This window comes from Protomyctophum parallelum (assembly GCF_964188405.1).
Source record: "Protomyctophum parallelum genome assembly, chromosome: 10".
In the NCBI taxonomy this organism is placed as follows: domain Eukaryota; kingdom Metazoa; phylum Chordata; class Actinopteri; order Myctophiformes; family Myctophidae; genus Protomyctophum; species Protomyctophum parallelum.
Window position 1 is genome coordinate 41,838,607 of NC_139704.1, and position 26,922 is coordinate 41,865,528.

The window sequence follows — 26,922 nt, forward strand, 5'->3', positions numbered from 1 at the left end:
GCCTTATTCACAGTGTGGAAGCATGGAAAAGTAATTCCGTTATATGCTTTATCGCATATAATATTAGAAACTATGTTGCTTTTATCATGTGTAATATTAGTGTTCTGTGATTAGTACTTTTTTGTGTGTGTGTAAAAGGACCTTCAGAGTTAAATTGACAGTCTGGCTTTTACTGTGTCTTGCTCCATGATAATGCAAATGTAACCAAATAGATAGACCCTGTCGGGTGTGTGGTTACATTTGTATACTCTCAGAGGACATGGACATCAGCATCAGTTCTCACATTCACAGGAAAGGGATCAGCAACTAATTACATAAGATATTACGTATAATATAACATAACATAATAACAAATACAATATTGACACACTGTAAGATCACACTGTTGAAATACATGATCCTTTTATATGAAATAGGGACCCTAAACAGAAGACAGACATAGGGACACACATTGCTTTTCATTGGAGTGGCTGCACCACTTAAAAAATAGAAAAGGATACGGAGCCTCAACAAGGATGTTAAGCAGTTTTTGCAAACTTCATTAATTATAGGTAGTATTCTATATTCTATAATTACTACTGTGCTCTTAAATACGTTAAGTTTCATCCCGCTAGATGAGGCTTACCTGTACGATTGTCTCAGCTGTAGAATATTTGTCATGATTCAGCATGTTGTGAAGAAAGACAGGTTCATGTCATTACAGGTATACTGTAATAATGTTTCAAGCTAATCTTTTTATTTACAGGGCTCACTTGACGACTTCACTGTGCTTTAAGGCACTCGCTGTCTGGCAGCTGATCTATGGGTTAATAAACGCAAACGCTTGTGTTTCCTCTCCACGTAGGACAGAATGAGGTGTACAGGCCAGGGGGACGAGAGTGGTAGTAGTCCATCTTTTAGTTTTTGGAAAACATGATTGACTTTACTGCAACCGGACTTGAAAATTGCGGTAAAGAAGGATACAGGCTACCCAGGGCTTATAAAATAGTATGGAAAGGCTGGATATGACTTCATATTTCACATTTTAACAAGCAAAATTCTGGCACTGAGCCCACCTAAATCTAACTAACTTTCGGATGTCTTTCAGGAGCACCCATGGACTCGTAAAGTCCATGGGTCCTATCAAATAGTGGAATGTAAAAGCTTTGCACCTGTCCATCACATTCTAGTAAAGATAATCTCTCAGGACCACCTAGCAAACAAACAGCAGGCCCAAAGCAGTTAAAAACGAAACCTACAAACGCCACCGTAAAATATTACCGGTGAGACACAGTCAGATTTGAGCGAAACCTCTCTGGCTTGTGCAAATGCACATGGCGATGATAAAGCTTCTGCTTCAGATCTTTTGACCCAACTTGGCTTTCTGTGGAGCAAAGAACAAGGACAGGTTGGAGTTATTTATAGCAGCGAGCCCCGTCAGTCATCTTAACATGTTAACACACAGCCAGGCATTTTGTTTCTCTAACACACTGACAGGTGTCGGTGTGGTATGGAGGCAGCGAGGTGAGGAAGAGATTTGCGTTGATTCAACAAGAACGAGTAGAAGGGACAGGGCTGTGGGTGGTAGGAAAACAGTAAGCACTAGAAACAAAGTGGGCACACACAGGATTTGAGGATAAGAGAAAGAAGAGTGTAGACGTACTATTCCAGTCGCGTGTTTGGGTTTGACATTGTAAGCGGCCTTCTCCTTCGCCTGTTTGAAGCACTCCTCTGCCATTTTGACCCTGGAAGAACATTTTCATCAGTCTGTTACTTAGCAAGCATCCATAATGGGAGGCACACACTAACACATTGACCAGAAGAAGATCCCAAGGGCCTATAGAGGGTTGAAATCTTGTCATGTTTTGCCAATAAAGTGGTGCTTTAAACACACACACACACACACACACACACACACACACACACACACACACACACACACACACACACACACACACACACACACACACACACACACACACACACACACACACACACACACACACACACACACACACACACACACACACACACACACACACTCTTTCAGGTCCAGCAGTGAGACGGATCAGACGTTGACCATGTGTTGGTGGTGTTTGGACATGAGGAAGTTATGTCTCATCACTTGCTATTTGAAATGACGCACCCATAGTTTACTACTGCATGGACAGAGCCAGAAGTGTCACTAGTCATTAGTGTTACAAAGGAAAAATAAACATTGTATTGGCATCTGTGTACTGTGACTAATAACATAAAAATGTGTAAATGTATGTTAAAGGGGAACGCTAATACAGTATTAATAATACAGAGAGGGGGGGGGGGGGTGAGAGAGAATTGGGATGTTGGCCTAAAACGAAGGGCAAAGAGTAACTACAAATTAGTACTCCTACAGAATAAGCAAAGCTCATGATATTGTGCTTTTCGTTACAAATACTGTATCTCCATTCCATCTTCATTCAGCATAATGGACCAATTAGCCTGCTGTTGACATTAGCAGTGGTATCTTCAGACCCATCGAACCACTGGAAGCTAACTGGATCCTGCATGTGTTCTTTTCATTACCGGGGTGAAGAGAACGATCTGGGTCATTTCAGCTGTGTTCCCTCCATGAATTTGAATGACTGATAGAATCTTCAGTAAGCACGAGATGGACTCAATATTTTGTACCACTTAACCCTGGTGTCCCTGCTTTGGGCAAATTTATATATTTATAATTTATATCATATGATATAAATTATGATATATATTTTGAGGGGCGCTAGCCCCTCCTATATACAGGTTTAATGTTTGTTTTTAGTTCAATGTTTGTTTTAAAAACGCCATTGACAATGAAGGGAACATTTACGTCATCTTGTCCCTAACACAAACATTAAATGCCATTCAAAATAAAGAGAATTTAATGTTTGTGTTGGCACAGTTTGTTTTACATCACCATTACATCACCTAATCAACATGAGTTAGACTTTAATATATTAGCGCCCCTCACTTCACACGGGTGTGATTTTTGTTACTAGTGTTACTACACATCTGTACATGTTCACCCACCTGTAACATATTGTTTCATAGTGGTGCCAGGAGGACTGCATTTCCCCTAGGATTAATAAAGGTTCCCCTCCCCCCTCTTTGCCCTCAGGTTCCTGTCTGTCTGCTATCATATCTTAATAAAAGAGCGAAAACTCTGATGGGATTCAATCCAAGTCCAGCTTGGTCATGACATTTTTAAACGTAAGGAACTGTGCAAAGCACAACAATATGTTGCGTTCAAACTCAATATCAATATTCCGCCTCTGCAGCATCTGCTCACCGTTCCTTTAACATCCGCTTGTTCTCCTTCTTCCACTGCTCTTTGAAATCGGTGGAGAACTCGTGCCAGACCGAGAACAAGGTGTTTGGAGAGACCTCTTTCTCGCCCGCCTTGGGCCTGACAGAAAAGAACACGCTCAGCTCCAAGAAGCTGAGGACAGAGAACAAAAAAGAAAAGCCCACAAGACCAAAATATTACAAAATGAGTCATTGTGAAACCCGGCAGCTTCATGCCAAAATGCTAAAATGTGAAAGCTAATATCAGGATAATGATTTTGTATATGTGGTTTTGTTTTTTTTCCAGGCTCATTGTACGGTAGCAGTATGTAAAAATACACACCGAAGATGACTGAGCATTTCAAGGCAAACACAGATTTTATTGTCTGCCAATTTCAGGGCTAAAATTAAACCTATTGGCACTGCTTTACACGCATATCTCAGTGCTATTTTTGTGTGTGACTGTGTATGTATTTACTCATGTTAGCATCTGTGATAGATATCGACTGATTTACAAATTAATTTAAAGATCACTTTTTAGCTTACAGTAGCTGATAGTGTCATTATTCTGAGAACCTAAACACTACTTTCAATCAATGGCAAAATAATAAAGACACACATTTTGATAAACATTTAATTGATTTGGTATTGTACGTGTTTTAATGAAGTGTTATACAAATATGTTTTAACAATATACTTCTGCCACTATGTACAAATGCATGTGTGCTGTATTGCACACACACACACACACACACACGCACTCACACACGCACGCGCACGCAAGTTGAGACAAATGGCCCCTTATTACAGGTAGAGGTAGGAGTTCAATGGACACACAGGGCTTGACAGTGTGAACAGGCACAGGGACAGCAGATAAACACAGTGAGCAGCGAGGGTGCGTTGGTGATAAGAAGAGCGAGCTCCAGTGAAAGTGACAAATGCTATGGCCCTCGGAGGTTGATCAATACAGCGGACAGGTTGTTGGGTTCTCATTGTTTGGAGTGCGCTACAGGAACACATTCCTAGCCAGTGTTAACAGAAGCCTGGAGCCAAGGCTGTCTACTCTGGCTCTGCTTAGATAAACAACGCAGACACCACACAAGGGGCCTCTCGTCTACCTTGCGGCCCTCTTTGACGACCTCCACCTATACTGTGTAACTGAAATAACCCGCGGAGACCTGTAAATGTCGACAAACTGCCGCTAGAGCATACATAACCTTAGTGACGATTTAGAACATAATATGTTCAAGACAGCAAGCATTTAATTCTATTGTCAGCAAAGCCCCCCCCCCCCCCCCCCCCCCCCCGCACACTGGCACGTGGCATGACATTTTGCATATCAAGACTGGACAAACAAACACAACATAAATGTACATATGCCGTATACACGCATGGATAATATTTAGCACGACCAAGCTAAGTATTTGTTTTCTTTCTTATTAGTGCTACTATTATTATTTATTTGTAAAAGTGTATTATTGATGTTACAACGGGTCAAGATCTTCAATCTTGAATCTCACGTTATTTTCTATGCCAAAAAATACATTTTTGGGATAGAAAATACATTGTACATTTTGAAAGATCCATGGAATAAAGAACTCTCTTACATCTTTTGCGTGTCAGACAGCTGTTGCTCCCGAGCCTCCAGCTCTGTTTTGGCTGTAAAGGAGGAGACATTTTGATTAGAGTACAGAAGTGCTTACCTGTAAATGCAGGATTGGGGCCACACTCAAAAATCCTGAGTGTTCATTTAACCCATTAAGAATTAAGGCAGATTCTACAAATAATGCCTTCTAAATCAATAGTTCTCATACTTTCAAGATGTTAAAAAATAGCATTATGCACAAGCTCGCAGCGCGTCACGTCGTGCCGTGAAGCTTCGCAGCTTGTATATCTGTTATTTTTTAATAGCCAAAGCAAACATCTAAAACAACACAGATGCTTTCCTGGTTTAATGGGTTAACTATGAAAGGGTCCATTTGATTCCGTGATGATTCAGTGTTTGAAGAGCGGTGGCTGCAAGTTAAGGGTTTTAGGGAGACGAATTCCTTGAGGTATAGGCGTAAGAAGGAGTGTTGCCGTGGATGCATTGATGAGTTAGCAGGGATATCGTGTATTCGACCGTCGAAGAGACGGGAAGCCAGTGGAGTGAGCGGAGCCTATAGGATGGGTGTGATGGATGCTCACGGGAAAATGAACCTTTACTCATGTCAACAGTCTTTAACAAGGTCAGCGATGTGCCACTACAGGTTATTCAGTCTCACACCGTCTAATGTTACAAAACTGACAAATGAGTACTGCAGATTGCTGGACAAGTGCCTCTTTGTGTAGGGTTACATCAAATGGATAAGTGTGTGTGTGTGTGTGTGTGTGTGTGTGTGTGTGTGTGTGTGTGTGTGTGTGTGTGTGTGTGTGTAAGCAGGGGAGAGAGAGAGAAGCAGATGGAGAGGGAGAAAAAAGAGGCACTATGGTGCGCACCAGTAGACGTTTCCAGCACTTATCTCGGTGGGTCATCAGGATCATTTGACTGTGTTATAAATTATGATATAAGAGGACAGCAGTCAACTGTGACAGACTCAGTCAGGAAAATGCCAGAGGGGAACCGCTAGCCCATTTTCCAGATTTCCTCCTAAATGCCCTAAAGATATGTCATCATGTCAATCCAGCTTTTATTTTATTTCCTTTCCTTATTCTGGGAAAACAATATACTGATTTCTGAAACGGTCATACTGAGAGTTTGTCGGTGCCGACTTATATACCTGCATACACTCATCATCGTCCGGTATGACGGTCAAAAGGTTTCACGCTAAACTCTTTCCCAGTTTGCCTGCTCGGCAGCATGAATCTAAACCGCCGCCACCGCCGCCTCAAACCGTCAAATGATCAGCATTGACCCATGGCCTCGATATATATCTTTGCAGGACAGCCATGACAGCAGAAGGGATAGGGAATCTTTCCTGGCGTGGATCTCCGGTCCACTCTTATCCCGGGAATATCTGATGGCTCTGTGTAATTGATGCCAGAGTTACTTCTAAGGATTTCTGACATATCGGCAGGAGGACCATCAATTTGCTCTGCTGTTCCTGGGCGGGCACACACACACCTTGGAAAGTGATCTAAGACGCTTTTGGTAAACCCAGTCGAATGCCCAGTAGGACATTCGACTGGAAAAAGAAAATCTTGTCAGGCGAATACAAATTCAAGCCCACACAACCTATTGATGTAGATGACTTCTGACAGAATTCAACAAACCTTTATTTGGCTCATTAGCCCCATGACAACAACCGGCCTACTGGTGTTGACATCCTGCCCCGGCTAGGGCGGTAATCAGTGAAAAACTGAATCGAGTACGCCACCAGCTTTAGTAATCTTTATGTCCATCAGAAACAGATTATCACGTGGCCAATGGTCTCCCTTGCTAGTCACAGAGGCTCCATCAAAGCATTGCATGCATGAGAATTTGCGAAGCGAGCGGGGAAAATCGAGCTAGACCAAACAGCAGAGCTCCAACAAGTCCGCTCCCACTGTTATTCTGTGGTTGGTTTCATGGTCAGAAAATAAACAAGGAGTGGTCGAAACTGTGGAGCCAGAAACTATTTAACCCCGTTTTCTTTTTTTTACTGCTTTTTCTCCCTTTTTTTTATATTTCCTTTCTTTTTTTGTAATTACAGAAATAACAAAAATAAAGACATTTTTGGCTGTCGCTCTTTTTTTGCCGCCGCAACAGAGGCACCCCGAGAATTCCAGTCTGGAGCCTACCGAGTCATATGTTCATATTACATTGTAGACTGTGCTCTCACAGGACAAACCTCATCATTTGCATCAAAGGAAGAGCTCCCATATTTCTCGGAGAGAGAGAGAGAGAGAGAGAGAGAGAGAGAGAGAGAGAGAGAGAGAGAGAGGGAGGGAGGGAGGGAGAGATGGGAGACATGCTTTCATCTATACACTTCCTTTAAAACTGAAACTCAAGGACAGTGAGTGATACGGCGGGGAGAACATATGCTCCACATTACGCTCTCATTTGAATACAAAAGCACTTGGAAAGGGGGCCCGTATGCTGGGTCCTTCAAAAAGATTGGTCACAGTCAACTGAATGTAGCCGGACCTCAAAGCCAACGTAACACAAAGAATGACATTTGTGCGTGTTATGTTAAAGCAAGCATAACAAACTGACTCTTACACCTTTGAAGTGGATCACAATATCCCAATATTGTTGTAAACGTCAGATTGCGGAGATGAAAGCGGGCTCGCGAGACGTTTGGTAGACATGACAGATACACACTGCTGAATTTGAAAAAGACCACATTGCTGAATACAAATTCACCATGGAGGCACTGTTTCGTGAGTGATGTTACAGTACATGCATCCCAGAGTTAAAGTGGAATTGTGCAATATTTTTGATCATCACAAGGCCCGAGAGGTTTTATTGAGACATAGCTCTATACCGGGTCAAATATGTGCACATGCCGGCCTTCCATGTTGTTGTTTTCCCCCGCTTTCTAAAATTAAGCCCAACTGTGAGTTCCTCTGGAGGGAGCTCCTCCGGTGGGCGCCTCTCCCCAAAAGTCCTGCCAGATTTGTTGAAACACCTTGGAACCTCCCTTACTCTTCAAACTCTCTTCTCCCTTATATGATTCCCTCTACTGAATCCTATGCAATTATTTCTAAATGCAATGTGCGTGACGGCCGTTCATGATCGCTATCCATGCAAAAAAGAATAACCTATTTAACTTTTTGATTGCTAGATTCATATACTATACTATACTATACTATACTATACTATACTATACTATACTATACTATACTATACTATACTATACTATACTTACAGATAACAAAACAGCCTGCCGGTATAGCCAAGTTTGTCTCACTTTGACTGCCAGTGTCTGAGTTGTTTCCCTCATTTTTTTGATGGACAGGAAATGTTAAAGCCAGGGGGACATGTAGCAGGGGAGGGGGAGAGTTGCCTACTTAGCTTTCCTTGTTTGAGAATACAACAGCCTGTTATGTACTTCCCCTTGCTTGCCAGTAGGTGCTGCATGCAGTATTACACAATGCAGCTTTAAATAGTATAAATTAAAGGTCACAATGAGCAACGAGGGATTTAAAAGCAGCAGAGATGCTGTCTTGGAGCGGCCTTAATGATGGCTGCTGAAGTGATCTGGGAGAAGTGGGCGATAACTGATGACAAACACACCGTGTAGGTGGAAAGGAAAACAAGCGTGGTGGACAGAGGGGGAGTACTCTGGAAGTAGATTCATCACAAACTCTCCACTCTCCACTCTCCTCCATTCCACCACTAATACATCATCCCCGTTTTAACAGTCCTCCTGGTCAAGGCAGCACTCCGAGGTGTTTATTTGATTCCCCGATATTTGGGGATGGAAAGAAAGTAAGGCTGAAGAATGGAGGCACCTCCACATCTCTCCTAGAGTATTATTAACCTCATGGGGGGAAAGAGGGGCCTTCAAGAGTGCGGGACAACAAACAGTCCAAAAAAAAGTTCCAAGATAGGAACAGGACCTACAACGCTCAGTGAAGATGAAGAGCATCGTGCAAGTCAAGAGTTTATCGCGGTTAACACGACTTTTCTTCCTTTGCCCTTATAGGTCTTTCCACAGCAGTCAGTACAAACTGCATGGAGACGGGTTCATGTTCGGCCATCCTGGATCCTCCTCTATGACCGCCCAGAGATACATGTTTGTTTTATAAAAGGCAGAGATCGAGATAAAAAGCCACAGCTACCAAGTGCCGATGCAATCCATCACTGCAGGTAGACACACTTGAAACAATAGCTGTGAGTTATTCAATACACCCCAGGGTAAACAGGAATCCCCATGGAAACAACAGCGTATATCACCCAGGGAAGCAATGGGAGACAGGCTTGGAAAGAAGGGCGAGGCGGACTCTTCAGAAGACTTATGGCGCGTTGATTGATGGCCAACTTCAGATGCTCTCACACCATAGAGGGATTGTGTGGCCTCTCTGAGGTATTAGTTATTCATTATGCCAAGTGTAGAACAATACAAATCAGCAGGGTGACATGAATTTCTAACATCGTTGCATTTGTCATTTTAAGGGCTTCTAAGCTGACAGGCACGTAACTCTGGGATCTTGCATGATTCGATTAAGACATAATCTGTGACATTAAGACCAGTTACATTCAGCATATTTATATACATGTAATAATTCGATCATACCCTTAAGGCGATACAGCGGTTATAGAATTGCTTATGTTACTAACACATGTAAGACATTGGGTCTGCCGTGAGCACTGCAGACTCGCTCCCGATGATCTACCTCAGTCTGTAAACTCACCACTTCAGACTCTACCTCACCCCCTACAGTGGCACTCATAGATGCTATGTTGATTAGTTGTTCACTGCATGATCTATATATGTTATTTAGATAGACGTACCGTTTGCTAGTCCACAAGTTCTAAGAATATTATTTAGATTGCATGAAGTTTAGACAGGTTTGATGGTACCCTTGTCTTTACTTTGTTGAACTTAAAAGCCATAATGTGTAACATTTTCAATTAAAACGTATTCTTTATATAATCGTTCACTGGTGTGCTTTTCACAATAAGTATTCCACAGTAATGTGTTTTTGACAGCACTAAACTAAACTAAAACACTATTTGTTTGTGTATGGCTGTATGCCCCCAAGTGTTCCAGGACTAAAATTTATGTTAAGCAGTAATGACTTTCATAATTGTTCTATTTACTTAACCATTACCCTGTGATTTGTTGACTTTCAAGCCATTTACATTTTGTTCTTTATTGTTTTCATCTTTGTGCGTGAGGTCCCCAATTGCAGTAGGCATAAGCAGTAAGCATGCTCAATCTGTTGATTTACTTAAGCACTTAAACATCTTTTTTGTCACACATGTAAACCATTACCAGATAAAGAGGACAAAGGCACTGAATGCAGAAAAAGAAACCTGCTTGATTTATACTAATGACAAAACCATGTAAACTGGTTATAACAATACTGTAGATGCATTAATTTAACACATGCAAATAATTTAAACAAATGTATTGCCATAACCTACTTTTATCCACAGTAATTGGAATATTCATATGATAAAACTGGGCTCACCTTGGCTCAGAAACTCATCCATCTTGTGCTTGAATGGTTGCAGGTTTTCTTCGGAAGACACCGCACACACTTTCAATGTTTCCGCAGAGCATGCTGGAAGAATAACGAAAGATCATGAGTAGAAAAATCCTGCTGATGGTGCAAAGCAGTGTTGCATCCAGCATGAATGTTGGCATCTATTAAATTAGGGTTTTTGTTCTATTATCAAACTCTTGAGAGTCTTAAGAGTCTATATTTTCTTTTAATTACATTTTTCCCCCAATATTAGTTTTTGGCTTTTCTGCCTTTTGAGTGAAGTGAAGACGGACAGGAAAGAGGGAGGGATTGACAGGGAGAGACATGCAGCAAAGGTCGTCATGAACGGGATTCGAACACGGAACATGCTGTCAGGCCAGAGCCTATATGTGGCATGTCCATATCAGCTTCACACTGGTATTTTATCCTATTCATTGATAGAACCCTTCTGAATAAGAGCAACAGCTCTTAATGACCCATCCCACTTCTACACAAGCAACATAAGATGGCCTGAGGAGCGAGGTAGGCTCGTGCTTTGATCCCTGGAGAACTCCAGAGTCACGCTCTATCTGTAGCCATGATGGATCCAGAACTCGCATGCTAAAGACCTCTGAGGCGAAGGGGGCCACGAGGGGCTAAGGAAATGGGGAATGAGGAGGTGGGGACTGGGTGAATGGTAATTGTGAGACCATATGGTATCTCCTCCTCTGAAGGTACAGAGAAAGCTAGCTCCACTGCAATGCTACTGTCCTTCAGGATGGCCAAGCACATTTCTGTGGGCCGCCTACTTATCCAAACCCCCCTCGGGCAGCTGTCATCGAAGACTGCGTCTGCTAGAGCACTCAGCTGGCTTCTCCGGCTAATGGGCTAGCTAGAGCATGTGATGATGCGTTTATGTATTGGGCTATCATGCGCCACTGCCACTTGGGGCAAAGCGGACGCAGGTCAGTGTCCCTCATGGGCCACTCCATTTTTATGAATTGCAAATAATGAGCAGCCAAATGATTGATTGAACTGGGAGAAAAACAATATTTGGCGAGACAACATGGATAAGAGACCTGATTGGTTTAGCAGTACAGATACATAAAATGTGATAGAGAACAGACCTGGCTTGGGGAATTATTCTCAATCGAAAAGCAAGCATGCAGACACTCACTCGCACATGGGTATGCACTTTGTATTGCGGGCGCATGGACACGTGCGCACATGCACATGCACTCGCACAAGGACACATCACACACTCACACACGGGCGCACAGGCACATGTATGCGCACACACGCACACGCACACGCACACACACACACACACACACACACACACACACACACACACACACACACACACACACACACACACACACACACACACACATGAGCACACGCATGCACGCCTCAGTGTTCATTTATCCATTTGTAATGGCAATAGTGTAAAAAAGACTAAAAATGTAACCTAATGGACCCTTTCGAGTCCATTTGGTTAGGCTACATGTGTACACTCTCAGAGGTAAAATGAACACTGAGGATTTTACTGTGTACATTAGCTTTTTACCACCTGCAGGCCCCTGAATGGCTGGAAAGTGTTGGATGTGCTGAGTGAGCCGAGACTGAATAATGAAATGTGTTTCTCCACGGCCTCATTCATTAACTTGCACTGATTTTTCTTTACCTTTTTTTTGCCTTAACCAATCAGCTTGGCTTTTCTGAGCATAATCTGATTTCTACGGAGCCCCTTAGGGGACATTACTAGGTAGATTATTTAAGAGCTGGTGGTTTATGTTTTCTGGTATGGAAAAACATTTGAGATGTTGACAGGAAAAAACAAGGCTATAACTTTTTTCTTTTAGGAGATGAAAATGTTTTGAAAGGGGAATTTTTTTTTGGAGGGGGTGACAAAAATAAATCAAGGCTGTGACTTTTTTTTAGGAGATGAAAATGTTTTTAAAGGGGAAAGATTTACCATTTTTACCCCGAACCCCGAACCTTGAGACCCCCAAAGACGCCCCCGGGGGGGGCGACACGATTCAAATGAGCCCACCCCCGTCCAAAACGGTAGAGAAATGACAGAGTTACCATTTGGGGGTCCCTGGGGGGCCCTGGGGGTCCCCGAACCTTGAGACCCCCAAAGACGCCCCCAGGGGGGGCGACACGATTCAAATGAGCCCACCCCCGTCCAAAACGGTAGAGGAATGACAGAGTTACCATTTGGGGGTCAAGTAGCCATGTGCTTCTGTTTGGTTACGCATGACAAGTAGCCATGTGCTTCTGTTTGGTTCAAAGTCGTGCACACAACTTTCAAAGTCGTGCGCACGACTTTGAAAAAGAGGTGTTTTTTTTTTAGGAGATGAAAATGTTTTTTTTTTCCAGCAGGCCAGAGCCTACTGTATATGTGACATGCACCTGGACCACTATACTGTAGACCAGAGCCTATATGTGACATGTGCCTGGACCACTATACTGTAGGCCAGAGCCTATATGTGACATGTGCCTGGACCACTATACTGTAGGCCAGCGGGAACCCCTAGATTTCAGGAATTGATACTAAAAACTTGAGTACTTTTTCCACAGTTTACATACTAGATGTAAGCGCAAGTGATATACTTTAAATTTTTGAGGTACTTCAGATCAACATATGGAATGTCAGAACAGGTCAACTCCATACAGTATATGGAGATCTATGGGTGGTATAGCGGGGACATTCTCTTGAGTGTACAGGGCAGATGTAGAGTTGCTGGCCAATATTGATGACATCCGTATCCATATATGGGCTTAACTGCGAAATGTGAGCCTATATGTGGCATGCCCCTGGACCACTATACTGTAGGCCAGCAGGGCCAGAGCCTACTGTATATGTGGCATGCCCCTGGACCACTATACTGTAGGCCAGCAGGCCAGAGCCTACTGTATATGTGGCATGCCCCTGGACCACTATACTGTAGACCAGAGCCTACTGTATATGTGGCATGCACCTGGACCACTATACTGTAGGCCAGCAGGGCCAGAGCCTACTGTATAGTGGCATGCCCCTGGACCACTATACTGTAGGCCAGAGCCTACTGTATATGTGGCATGCCCCTGGACCACTATACTGTAGGCCAGAGCCTACTGTATATGTGGCATGCCCCTGGACCACTATACTGTAGGCCAGCAGGCCAGAGCCTACTGTATATGTGGCATGCCCCTGGACCACTATACTGGAGACCAGCAGGCCAGAGCCTACTGTATATGTGGCATGCACCTGGACCACTATACTGTAGGCCAGAGCCTATATGTGGCATGCACCTGGACCACTATACTGTAGGCCAGAGCCTATATGTGACATGTGCCTGGACCACTATACTGTAGGCCAGAGCCTATATGTGACATGTGCCTGGACCACTATACTGTAGGCCAGCGGGAACCCCTAGATTTCAGGAATTGATACTAAAAACTTGAGTACTTTTTCCACAGTTTACATACTAGATGTAAGCACAAGTGATATACTTACATCTAGTATGTAAACTGTGGAAAAAACACAGAAAAAATACTTCTACTGAGCTCTTTGTAGTACTGATACACAAGTATTTGAACACTGCACAACAAATACTACATATTAATCAACCACTCAATATGAAGATGTGCTCATAATGAGCATATTATGGTTTCTGGTTTGCACAAAGGGCTTAACACACCACAGTGCCATAAAATAAACCAAATTAAACTGGCGACTGGGCTTTTATTTTGCCTTTATTTGTTTTAAAGCCAAAGGGATCACACATGCTTTATCCAGAAAGACATGGAGGAATTTTCCAGACTTCTCTTCAAAACATCCATATAATAACACGCACGCACACGCGCATCTTGTGAGTCGCCTCGCGTCAGCGAGGCGACTCTATGGAGCTTTAGGAGGCTCCTCGCCCACTGGAGTGAATAACTCGAACGGACTCGGGATGGTAGTGAATAAGTTGCCTGACCCGCGGCTCCTGTAATATTTTGATCTCCGCTTCATAAGGACAGTAAAAGCCGTGCAGGATCCAACAGGAGTCCACATCTGACAAACCACCATGTGGTTCTGGTTAGGTTTGACAAACAGAGGTACGACAAACAGATGACTATCTCTCTGTTGACCCTTGCCGCTTCTCCAAACATGACCATAGCCAGGCATGTTTTGGAGGTGGGATCTCTTTTCCCATCGAGGCAGAGACGTTGGTGGATTATGCAGGATTTATGTTTTGATAAAGCTCTGTGTAACAGTGTTGTAAACACTAATATGACACCTGCAATAATCAGCGTCAATTCAACTTTACTACGTGCCATGGTAAGAAAATACACAGCTTAACATTTTTGAATGTCCTTGAAGGGGAAGGGGAAAAAAACATTTATTGAAAACAAAAAGGCAGTCGGGTTGACGGACATACCATTCTGGTCTTTCCTCAGCTTGCGGAGGTCTCTCTGAAAGTCTTCAAACTTCATCTGAGAGGCTTGAAAGAGGTCCTGGGGCTCAGGAAGAGGGAAGACGCAGGTCTCTTTGCCTGCATCCTGGTGGAACACACACACACACACACACACACACACACGCACGCACGCACGCACAATACAACAATGTCGAAAGCAATCATTCTCAAATAGGTGAAGGCCTCTCTAGTGTATACAGCAGGTGAGACTATAATGGATGTCTGCTTATTGACAGTCCAAACAATCCTTAATAAGATAAGGCTGAATTGAGGTTAACGACCATTGGCGGCGGGTGAGGAGCCCGGGCCAATCAAAGCGGCACATATCCTACTGTCCATCAAATGTTCCTACGAAGCCATTAAGAGTGCTAAGGCTGTGTGTTGCAGGTTGACTTTGGCAGGCTGCTCTCCACTGAGTTCATCTCATCTGGCGAACCTAATTATTTACACTAGCGCTCCTTTGGATGCTGTGCCAGTGAACAGACTGCAGGTCTGAATGAACCCAGACATAATCCAGGAGAGGTGGAGAGACAGCAGAGCGAGACGAGAGAGAGAGAGAGAGAGAGAGAGAGAGAGAGAGAGAGAGAGAGAGAGAGAGGGAGAGGGAGAGATTTGTCTGCTGTAGATGAGGAAAGGGAAAATAAATAATTTGATAAAGGATAAGCCACGGTATCCTCTGGCAAGAGAGGAGATGAAAAGAGGGGCCTGGAAGGATTTCTAAGCAAATCAGAGTGAAACAGAAAAGTGATTCAAATAAACAGGAACCAAAACATACCTCATCAAAGTGCCTTAGATAGTAAGCAACGATGTAAGACAAAAGACTCTGGGAGTTGTCCTGAAAGAAAGAAAGAAAGAAAGAAAGGCGTTCCAAATAAACAAACCAAAATCCCTTTATTTATTAATCTAATGGGTGTTTTCATTTTTTTTAGCAGGACGGGTGCAGAGGCCGAACGTGTACAAAAGACTGTTCGGAGATGCAGGGATAAATCATAACACAACACATGGTAATGCATCAAGCACAACTGTGTTGGGCTGGCTGTCATAACGTAGAGCCGGTGGAAAGTTTGTGGTTCTTTATGGGTACCTTACGCATTCCACCTCTGGCAAAGAAAAACACACAAACCACTGCATCCTTATATGGCGGCATAGATGGCACATTGTGCCCTGCATTTGTACTGGAGTGACGTTCCCTGTGTATGAGTTGCTGATGTAGGATACATTTCTGTGACCTGAAGTAAGGCTGAACTTATATCAGTGTAACAAGAAACGCTCCTTTACAACAACACTTATATTATTTACATATTGTGGTCAGATGTCGCAGGTGTTTGAGAAGTAGATATATATCCACTGAACAATTATTTTACATGAACAGCCAACATGTTGTCCTCATGTCATGTCACACAGAAATTCACATTTTTAATTGCCCATGAAATCAGGATTCAATTATGATTATTTATGTATTCTTCTCAGAGGCCCAGGGGGTGTTTTCAGCTATACTTTTCAAATCAACCTGTGCTTTAACATGCTTTAAAGCGCAATGATGTAACTTGATGTAACTTTGACAATGAAAATAACCGCACAATGATATTTAGTGTGATGGATTACCCATCTCGAGCAAGACTCAAGTCTCTGCAGGTTGATTTTCATACCGCACTGAAATTAATGCAATACAATGGATTCCTAAAAGAAGTATACCCTGAGTCAAATACTTCTAAAGGACAACTTTAGTTGATTCATGTTCATGTTTTAGGTTGTTATTAGATAAAGTAAAAGATGAGTGTTTTGTACAGGGGGCGGGGGGATTTGAGCAAGTGGCTAAATATGTTTTTTTTTAAACAATTTATTTTACGGCGATTGAATGTAAGGAGGGAGTTACTAGGGGGCTCCCATACTGTGTGTTATGGGTTCAATCATCAGTTTGTCACCTTCTTCACATTCAATAGATCCTGTGATATTTTATGTAATTTCCTGGTAGTACAGCAGATAATAGGAACGATCTTTCACTTGGCGATACAAGCGTGAAATTTGGCATGAACATGCCTCTGGGTCACCTCTTTAACTTTTTTAACCGAGCCAACGAAAAATCCAATATGGCGGTCATTTTTCAAGATGGCCGCCAAATAAAAAAGGCCTTTTGTGGCGGTTCTGGACAACCATGGGTGCGGCCGACTGTGACTGAAAGGTCTATTATTTCCGTCACTATATGACAGCACTGTATACATTTGTCTTATACGGCTGCAGGACTAATTCCTCCAGCTGCTGTTGAATGGCCTTTGAAAAAAAATGAAAAAAAGTATTTGAATGAATATCATGAGCTTGTGATTGCCGTTAACAGACTAGACTATCAACACCAACCCTGACATCCCTCGAGTCTCATCCATACAGATGCTGTCCAATGGCCTTTGTATACGATTTAATAAAAAGAAAATTATTGCTTATAGCAGCTTTAATGTATTTCCCTTCAGCTGTGTTTTCATGGTCGTTCTAATAGACAGAGCACTCACACTGCTTTTGACGTCCTTCAGTTTTGGCAGGATGTCTAGGCTGAAGCCGTCCGCCTGGCCTCGAGAGCGGTTCCCGCCGTTCATGAAGTTTCCAAAGGCCAGCACCAGCCCCAGCACCTGCATCACGCACGCATTGCCCTGGAGAATCTGGTACACACACACACACACACACACACACACACACACACACAGACAGACACACACACACACACACACACACACACACACACACACACACACACACACACACACACACACACACACACACACACACACACACACACACACACACACACGCACACGTGCGACACACACACGTGAGAGACAGCCCTGATGTCTATATCACGACAACAAGAAGAGAGGAAGACAGAAGTGCGTGACAGAATGCTAAAGTATAGAAGAACAACGGGGTACGTCGGATTACCTTGCAAACTCTCTGCAGGACTTCTAACTTGCGGAGAACGGAGGAGATGCACTCGGAGAAGGTGGACTGAAACAGGATGCAGAACACCCGTTCGGAGAAGTTGGGGATCTGGGACAACTGGAAGAGAAACCTGAAGACGAGATGACAGGGCCTGTCAACCACTGAACATCTGGGATATGCATCTCCGAACCCCCATGAAATGAGAGACTTTTGATCTGATGATTGTGTTCCTGTGAATAGATTCACTCTTACTGCTCAGGCTTGTCCAGTGGCTTAGCGTCTTCATTGCCTTTGGACATCTGAATGTGCTTCTCAATCTGGTCCTTTTCATCCTCTTGGGCTCTCTGTGAATGTTCAAATAATCTTTAAGGCATATTGAGCAGAATATATCAAAGTCAAGGTGTACTGCAGTGCAATGCAAGTATTTCTATGGTGAGCTTTAAACCAAACAGATTTTTGTCATGACTGTAGTGTGACAAAAGCTCACCCAATTCACATTTCATTGAGGTAATTTATCACTACAACTTGACGAAAATCTGGTTTTAACATTAATAATCACACCTGTGATCATCATACATCATCATACATCATCTCATTCTATTCAAAATAGCCGATTTGCTCGTCATTATCAATGGAAAATGTGACAAGAGTTCAGACAAAAAAGCTGTATATAGGAGGGGCTAGCGCCCCTCAAAAATCACACCCGTGTGAAGTGAGGGCCGCTCTCATCATCGTACATGACGGAAAATAGACACTATGCGTATTTGTTCAGAGACTATGACATAACATTCTCCATTCATTGTCAATGGGAAGTTCATGTTTGTGTAAGACAAATATAGACACTAAGCCGATTTGCTCAGACACTATAATGTAAAATTCTCCATTCATTGTCAATGGGAAGTTCATGTTTGTGTAAGACAAATATAGACACTAAGCCGATTTGCTCAGACACTATAATGTAAAATTCTCCATTCATCGTCAATGGGAATTTAATGTTTGTGTAAGACAAAAATAGACACTAAGCCGATTTGCTCAGACACTGTGACGTAAAATTCTCCTATCAAAATCTACACTAATAGCTGACTATAGGAGGGGCTTAGTAGCGCCCCTCAAAATAGAAGCTCTCGCTCTAGCGCCATGAGAAAAAAAAGGTTTAACGCAGAAACCTGTGGCCTGTAGAATGATGTATCATGTTACCATAGGTGCGCGGCACTGTTTGATGATGTTGCGTAGAATGTGCCTGAATAATGCATTTTATATTAACTGTACCATTATGTGAAGACATTGAAGCGGGATAATAAGCCTAATACCTTGGCAGAGTACTTATGAATAGTGTGGAAGTGTGGAGGCAGGTGGAGTAACCAGACACCACGTCAACTCTATTCTGATTCTGGTAGTGGGATGCCAAATACTGTGATAAACTTGAAGAAAGAAAGTTATTCCTATATGTTCTAAATCAGCTGAATCAATGATAATAATTCCAAAGTGGAAATGAAAAAACTGAAGCTGAAATGTTGCAGATTTTTCCCATTGTGATTTTGACCAGGGTAACATTTAGCAGGCAAGAAATAGGCGTTTATTCGCAAAAAAGGGCGTTTCCTCAAAATGTGGTCCAAATAGATCAAACAATTATATTAATTAATGGAGAGATCATTAGGTTGAACATTTCAAACATGGCATCCCAATTTTGGACATAGCATTATTGGCAAAACTTTCCAAAATGTCAATCTGTATTATTTATTTATTTTGAAATTAGGCAATCAACAAGTATGCGATGCGCTGTGAGCTTATAGCATGCCCGTTTTGCATAAATAACACTGTCATACGACACTGTTACGACAAAGTATTTATAAAATAGGGCTCAAATAGTTTATTTGTTGATCATTTGGATATATAACAAAAACTAGGGATGTCCGATATTAATCGGTCTTAATTCATTTAAATGTCTCCTGAATTCATAATGTTTTTTTTGTTTTGTTTTTAAAACATTTTTGAATGCATACAGCAGAGCATCACAAATTTCACAATACATTTCGGTGTATTGGCTGCTTTCGCTATCGGAAATTGGGAGTTGGACAATATGGGGATATCGGCAAAAAAAAAAATCAATATCGGACATCTGTAAAACAAATAGTTTATGGTTCCACAAAATATCACCGTGTGACTGATTCATTGATGTTTTGCAAGGCTCAAACCTGCAGCATTCAATATCTTTCCCTGATACTTATCACAAGCCAAAGGAAAACCACTGAGTAGAATTCCGACTTAACTCCACTTTATGCCATCCAGCACTTTATGCCTTCCATTAACAGTATGGAATAAGAAGAAAAGTGCTGTGCGCCACATTCCTACTCGTTATCCCGCTGTCAGACTCTGCACCACAGTCTTATACAAGGTGGTTTGAAAGAAACACAGGCCAGAAATGCCCTTTCGTTTCACAACAACAATGGCTGTAATAATGCCTCTGACGTAGACTGGCAGAGCCATAAAACCCATCCAGAGAAGAGAACGTAAACTCCCTCCAGAATCCACATAAGAGCCTGAAGCACAAGTCTTAGCTAGCAAGTCATTCCCACTGTCTTCCTCTCTCTCTTCTGGCCCCGGCATGGCTTCTTGGACAACATCAAACGGCAGCATCAAACGAGCTGAGGGGCCGATTAGTATTCTACACACCACTGCCTTCTGTCGACGAGGGCAAGCTCCGTTTCGCCTTGTCCCGAGTTGGTTTCAAGTGTAAATACATTTAACACAAAGCAGATAACTTCTCAAAGGGCAGCAGCAGAGGGCTCCGAAATGTGCAGTGTAATTGGGGACAAGTAGGCATTAGCGTGTGATCTTTGAATTGCAGGGGCATGTTGCCTTGGTTGTTAGCATGAGAAATACGGTCCCATGTGGAATATCAAATGCACTAGAGAACGTAGGGCTGATATTTGCGATGCCAGGATTTGAGAATTCTGACCAATTGGCCAAGTGGTATTCATTAGCTTGGCTTCCACTACAGGGCTAAACAGGTCCAGCCAGGACTTAATCAGTATTTGTGTCACTCATATTTTCTCTGAAACAACATTCTGCTATACTTTTTTGCATTGTGTTGCCGATGCTGTATTTTGCAAAGAACAAATTGTGCTCTGAGTCTTGTGGCATGAACAGTCAGACATGGCTCTGAGTGTACTATTTACAGTGACTCAGGAGGTATAGCGGCTGTCTCGAAAGGTTACCGGTTTGATCCTCGGACCTCGGCTCCTGTCGGCTGCATGTCAAAGTGTCCTTGAATAAGCCACTGAACCCCACAACTGCTCCCGATGAGCAGGTTGGTTCTTCTAAGAATGATTTCCTCTGATGTCTGTGTATGAATGGTGAATGTAAAATACATTCTAAAGTGCTTTGGAGAAAGGCACTACTGTATAACAATGCAGTCCATTTACCATTATGCATGGGATTATGGGTTGGCGGACTGTGGTTCTAATGGCTAATTATCCTACTATAAATGCAGCACGTCTCTGTGTGTGTGTCTGCGTGCGTGTGTGTGTGTGTGTGTGTGTGTGTACGGTTGTAATGCACGTAACTCGAGAACCGTTTGCCCCATCGTGGGACACAGACAGACAGTAAAAATGGGTGCTATGACAACAGGTATTTCATACTACAGATATCTCCATATACAGTATGGGCACAAAAGGGACACAGACAGATAGTTAAAACGGGTGCTATGACAAGTTGACAACGGGTATTATTAGGTTCCCAAGTTGCATCGTTCCCATGTAGGCCGGTGGCTGATGGGCACGTACAAGCCTAGTAGTTTCTAATTCACCATCATACATTTGCCTGCACTGGTGACAAATACAAATCGCCCAACCACCACTTATTCCCTCTCCGGAACTGCTTCCTCAATCTCATATTCAGTTCCCCCTATCAAGGTAGGCCGATATATTTTCTCAAAATCTTAAAGCAATTTTTTCTTTGCTGCTCGTATTTCCCACGTAAACTGGCTGTTTTTGGCGACTGACATGGTTGCATGACGAAGTACAAATTAGGCCGCTGACAGCTTGGACACTGTCAGCGGAAGGGAGTCTCTGATCAGAAGTCTGCTTTGTGACATTAAACGGGAGGGAGTGGTACGCCACTATCACTATGACCCCTTCACAGGCTGTGGCTTTCTGTTCAAAGAACAGGAGTGGCTCTAACCCCACTGCTCACAGACTGAGCGGCCCCATCTCTCACTGTGACATTGAGAATGACCCCACTGGCGGGCGGGCGCACACACACTAGATGTTTCCTAGATGTTTGTCTGTATATGAGCTTGAGAGAAACACAGAAAAGAGAAAGTGAGAGACAGAGAGGGAGATGGAGAAAGAGTGTGTGATCTTTCTTTAAAACAGTAAGTGAGGGTGTAACCATTAGAAGCCCCTCTCATTCCTAAAGACAGGCTGGTTGTGCTGCCAACTGTGGTTTAGGGGGCTGGAGACCCACAGACAGGATGGAGACTCGCAATACAAAAGAGAAACAATTTGGCTCCCTGACTCAATAACACAGCCCAAGGCTATGAGGAGAGAGAGAGAGAGAGAGAGAGAGAGAGAGAGAGAGAGAGAGAGAGAGAGAGAGAACAGGAGTGGGAGAGGCGAGTTAGAAGGGGAAGAGTGTGAGAGGAGAGGGGGGTGAGCAGAGAGGTTATGCGTCTTTTGATCCTCAGTTATGACACATTGGTTCATAACTGCAGCATGTCTCAAGTCTCCGACTCATTCCCATGATGAACATTATTAATATGGGTCTGGCAGCCAAAGGTCCAAGCCTGTCGTCTGTAGCCATGCCAAAAAGCCATTCGCAGGAATTTCATAGCATCTTAAGGCCATGCATATCATGGACGAAATGGGGAAAACATGCCCCTTTTCATGTCCCGTTATTTATTGACGTGAACGTTGCGCGGGTCTTGAAGTGTTTCCACCGAGTGGTGGAGGTTTCCTATCGGTGAAGTTTGATGAATATGTATTTACTGTATACAGGGAGCCCCTCGAAGCCAAAATGGAGTCATATTGTGAGGCAGTGATGACAGCTCCGTAATTCATTTCATGCTAATGTTATACAGTAGAATGCGGTCATTCCGCTTGGCGTAGCGTTAACCTGATATCCAGATATGCCAGGCTTTTTTTTCTCCCCTTCTCTCGCTCTCTTTTAAAAGCCACACCAGCACAGAGCTGTACCCGCAAATGTGAGGGGTTTCCTCTCTCCTGCAGGGTATCACAGCTCAAATCAAATTCAGTATGGAGCGTACAGCACTGTACATGTTTACTGTGCAGAGATCTCGTCTGCTTCCAGGCCGGCCGACAGACAGACAGACACACAGGACTCACTCTGTCTGTCGCCAAACAGCACACATACCAGTATGGGTTTGTGGTTAGCCTGTTTGTTTTGGTATCTAATACACACTTCCTTTTGCACACCCTTTCAAGTGGAACACATGGAATATGAACTCCAGATAACGAGGCATGTTCACAGTCAGACAAGCTTGCCCTCCAACCCCACCGTGAAACACATCTATGTAGCAACATGTTGTAGACACAGCTTAATTTACTTCAATTAATAACGGGCGGGGGGTTCTTTTCTCCCCCCGGACTGTACACAAAAGTTCACCTTTCCATGATCTTGGAAAGGTATATATTTTTTTTGATGGATGGGATTTGCGTTGTGTGCAGTTTATGGCCTGGAAAGTGCCAAGAGAAACAGAAGTAATTGCTGTTGAATGATTTTTTTTTGCTATTTTGTTGATATCGGGGCCTTTGAGCTGCATCTCAGCTTTCATTGTATAATAAAATGATTGCCTGTTATTCATATATGGCATGAAATGTGTAACCATAAATCATGCTATTTGTTGTTGCAAGCAAACGGTTCCAAAATAATACTGTAGTTATTATACTACAAAACCACGCAGTGAAAATAACATTAAGTTGGTCCAGATAAAATGGGCCAGTTCGTCTATCCTGTCACTGTTGATACGTGGGATGCTTGCTCAACAGCATCTACAAACATGATTCTGTGCTGGCTAGAAATTCTTGCAGATTTATTTCAGTACAAGTTCACATTCATCATTTTCACTGTCTATTGTCCACATTAGCCCACAAGTTTAAAAGTGTGTTGTCTTTTTGTTTTAATCTTTTAACCATAAGTAGAATATGACTCCTCAACTGTATAACTTTATACTTACATTCTCATAAAGGGCCTGCAGAGTCTCCAGGTCAACTACAGCATTGTCCATATTTAGGATGGCTAGGGAATGACAGAGAATAGTGTTAACGCTATGTGGTGACATTTCTTTGCAGTCATCCATTTAACCACTTAATTCAACCCTATACTTGGTTGTCCAGGGGCATGCAGGGCTCTGCACTTATACTTCTTCTTCCCTCCACATCAAATCTCTTTGCAGAAAATAGACCACAAGCTCGCTTAAGCTGAGTTGTGAGCTTGTACTGTAGATCGTCAATTTTCATTAAATGTTCGTTCGCCCCCAGAATAGGGTTCATGTGGTTAACACCATTTACATACAACATAAATGACCAAGCGAAATGATAAAACCAGCTCATGAAACTTTAAATTGTTAACTGCTGGATCATAACAACCCGTCTTGGCTCAAACCTATGGCTCAAACAAACTGTAGCAGAATGACATTTCGAATGTTCAGTGACACAAGGGTTCAATTCTCACAACGCCGCCTGCCATGAGTTATACAGTTATCGGCCCTCTCAGTGATAGCATAGTGAGAGGCCACAAACTAAAACATAAACACACAGGGTCTTAGAAATATGTCAAAAGGTACAATGAGCCGTGTTTGAACTCCTGTGTTTGAATTCCTGGTGTCGCCTTTTTGTCTCGGCGCGAGGACCTGGCGCCCGCAAGCATTAATCCTTTGAAAGTAAATGTTTAAAGACAAACAGAGCCCCGGGGGTCTGCAGTGTTGAGGCTGAGGTGTTGCTTGTACGCACAATCACCCGACAGAGCACTCCACACCTAGCTTGTCTGTGTCTCACCATGCAGTGGGTGTCCAAATTGCTTGCACTGTTTTGATCTACTGATTTGCTGTTGACATACTGTACAAGTATGTGTGCATGCGTGCGTGCGTGCGTGCGTGCATGCATGCATTATCTCAAAGGGATAAGAGAACATGGTGTAATGGATTCAGTGTCATCTTGCAGTCTCGCAATCCCATGTTTTATGTCGTTTTTGTAATAATTCCGTTTCTCATTAGATGACTAGATTTCTTCTAATCTAAACCATGCTAAATTATGTATTGGCTATACGAAGGGCCTGTGGCATCCATCCATCTCAGATGTCATGTGGCTAGTCTATGATGTCAGTCATCTGTATATTATTTGGGATATGTTACTATTACTTCAGTCCTATCCAACCTCAATGGACTTCCACTATTATAAAATGTAAGTTCTAATTTTTTTATTTATTACAATAATTATGTGAAACAAAATGTGAAGAGTTGCTCCTTGGGCTACTTGCCCGTGTGCTACTGGCACTGATCAGTTTGTGAGATTATAGCCCTGGACAGGCACACAGATACAAGACAGACAGACCAGACCCTCTTCGACATGGCTCGAACAGAGTCGGATCCTCAGTGTTCATTTAATGCGTATACAGTGGACAAATGGGGCTGAATGGACCCATAGAGGTCCATTTGTACACTCTCAAGAGTTACAGACCGGTACGGGTCCATTTGGCCCACGAGGAGTGGTCCCCGGACCCGGTGTTGGGAACCAGTGGGCTATAGAGTATACAGCATAAATGAGCTGAGGCTGCATCTCATCTTTACTGTACTTATACAATATTACAGAAGTGTTGAAATGGGGTACACAATGAGATTAGAGGCCACTCCAGTTGCTGAATGAGTCCACAAACCACAAAAAGAAAACAAACAGTCCCACTGAGTTATGAATCGTGTCATTTTAACAAGGTATTTTACTTTGGCCGACATTGTTTTCCTTGCTAGGTATTTGTTGACAATAAATCCCCCATTCCTTCTCTCCGTGTCATCCTCTAACACCCTCCCCCCCCCCCCCCCCCCCCCCCCCCCTCCGTGTTCCTTTTCTCCACTGCAGTTATACCACAAGGGCAACCTCATCTCCCCCCTTCTCTGTTTTCTCCTGTCACCCTCTAACCCGGCTGACACTCTCTCTCCCCTTCCACAGCCACCACAGAAATAATAACTCTCCGTCTGCCTCTCCGTCTTCCCTCTCCTTTTCCACTCGTTTTCTCTTTCACATCGTCGCCCTTCACTCCTCTGTTCATTTCATGCCCCTCCATCTACCCCCCCCCCCCCCCCCCCCCTACCCTCTCGGTATCATTCTCTCTCTCTCGCTGCACTCCTCTCTGGTAACTTTAATCATTTGGTTCTCATTACTGACTCAACCAGAGAGGCTATAGCTGGCTGTTTGGCTAGTCGTTGAGGGGAGATGTGGGAGTATGTGAGAGTGTATGTGTGTGTGCGTGTGCGCGTGCGTGTGCGCGTGCATGTGCATGTGAGAGAGAGAGATGGATCATCACTTCAAGACAGTCCTCTCACACAGCCGAAAACCCCAAAAATCCATCTGCCAGCATCTACGCCTCCTGTCACCGCACTCCAACCCCCGGATGGCGCCTACAGCCATGCCGTTGCTAACGCAGTGACCGACGTGCACCAAGTCCTCACAGGAAGCAGACACCACACGGGAAGTGTCTACTAGAAACGCCGCGCGCGTCGGGTGCCAAGACCGAGGACGACAAACAACAGCAGCTGTGAGGAAAATTAAGACTGACGACTCCTCTCTAGGCAATTGGAAGGTGGTAAAAAATAAGACACACACACACACACACACACACACACACACACAAACCCCACAAGATCCAAATCAGTGATTCAGAATCTATATATTTGATGTGTCTGTGGATGGAATGAGCCGGCTAACGTCTCGTTAGTCTTAGTCATTGTCTGCATACATGAAATCGAGGGGATAAATAAAGCAATGATTCACTGGATTGGATCTGACGAGGGATGAAATCAAGAAGGAATCCTCCCCAAGTTTCGCAAACGCATTGTTCTCCGACTCAAACATTAGCCTAAAACCTCTAAACGGCCCAGAGCATCATGAATGATTGTTTCTAAGAAAGGAAAACAATAGGCCTTCTAGCGCGACAC

At 43.3% G+C, this 26,922-nt stretch overlaps 1 protein-coding gene across 1 annotated transcript in view; it reads right to left on the minus strand.

Moving 5' to 3' along the window:
- Positions 1 to 539: 539 nt before the first annotated feature.
- The window catches only part of fmn2a (formin 2a), a gene marked incomplete at its 5' end in the record, with an annotated part of 47,001 nt that continues 20,618 nt past the window's right edge, over positions 540 to 26,922 (minus strand). The window contains 11 exons of the mRNA XM_083775045.1: positions 540 to 1,363; positions 1,643 to 1,724; positions 3,284 to 3,433; positions 4,887 to 4,938; positions 10,381 to 10,473; positions 14,790 to 14,910; positions 15,601 to 15,660; positions 17,330 to 17,476; positions 17,754 to 17,883; positions 18,006 to 18,097; positions 23,950 to 24,011. Of these exons, the coding sequence (XP_083631171.1) occupies positions 1,337 to 1,363; positions 1,643 to 1,724; positions 3,284 to 3,433; positions 4,887 to 4,938; positions 10,381 to 10,473; positions 14,790 to 14,910; positions 15,601 to 15,660; positions 17,330 to 17,476; positions 17,754 to 17,883; positions 18,006 to 18,097; positions 23,950 to 24,011 (1,016 nt within the window). The 3' untranslated portion in view covers positions 540 to 1,336. The remainder of the gene's footprint in view (positions 1,364 to 1,642; positions 1,725 to 3,283; positions 3,434 to 4,886; positions 4,939 to 10,380; positions 10,474 to 14,789; positions 14,911 to 15,600; positions 15,661 to 17,329; positions 17,477 to 17,753; positions 17,884 to 18,005; positions 18,098 to 23,949; positions 24,012 to 26,922) is intronic.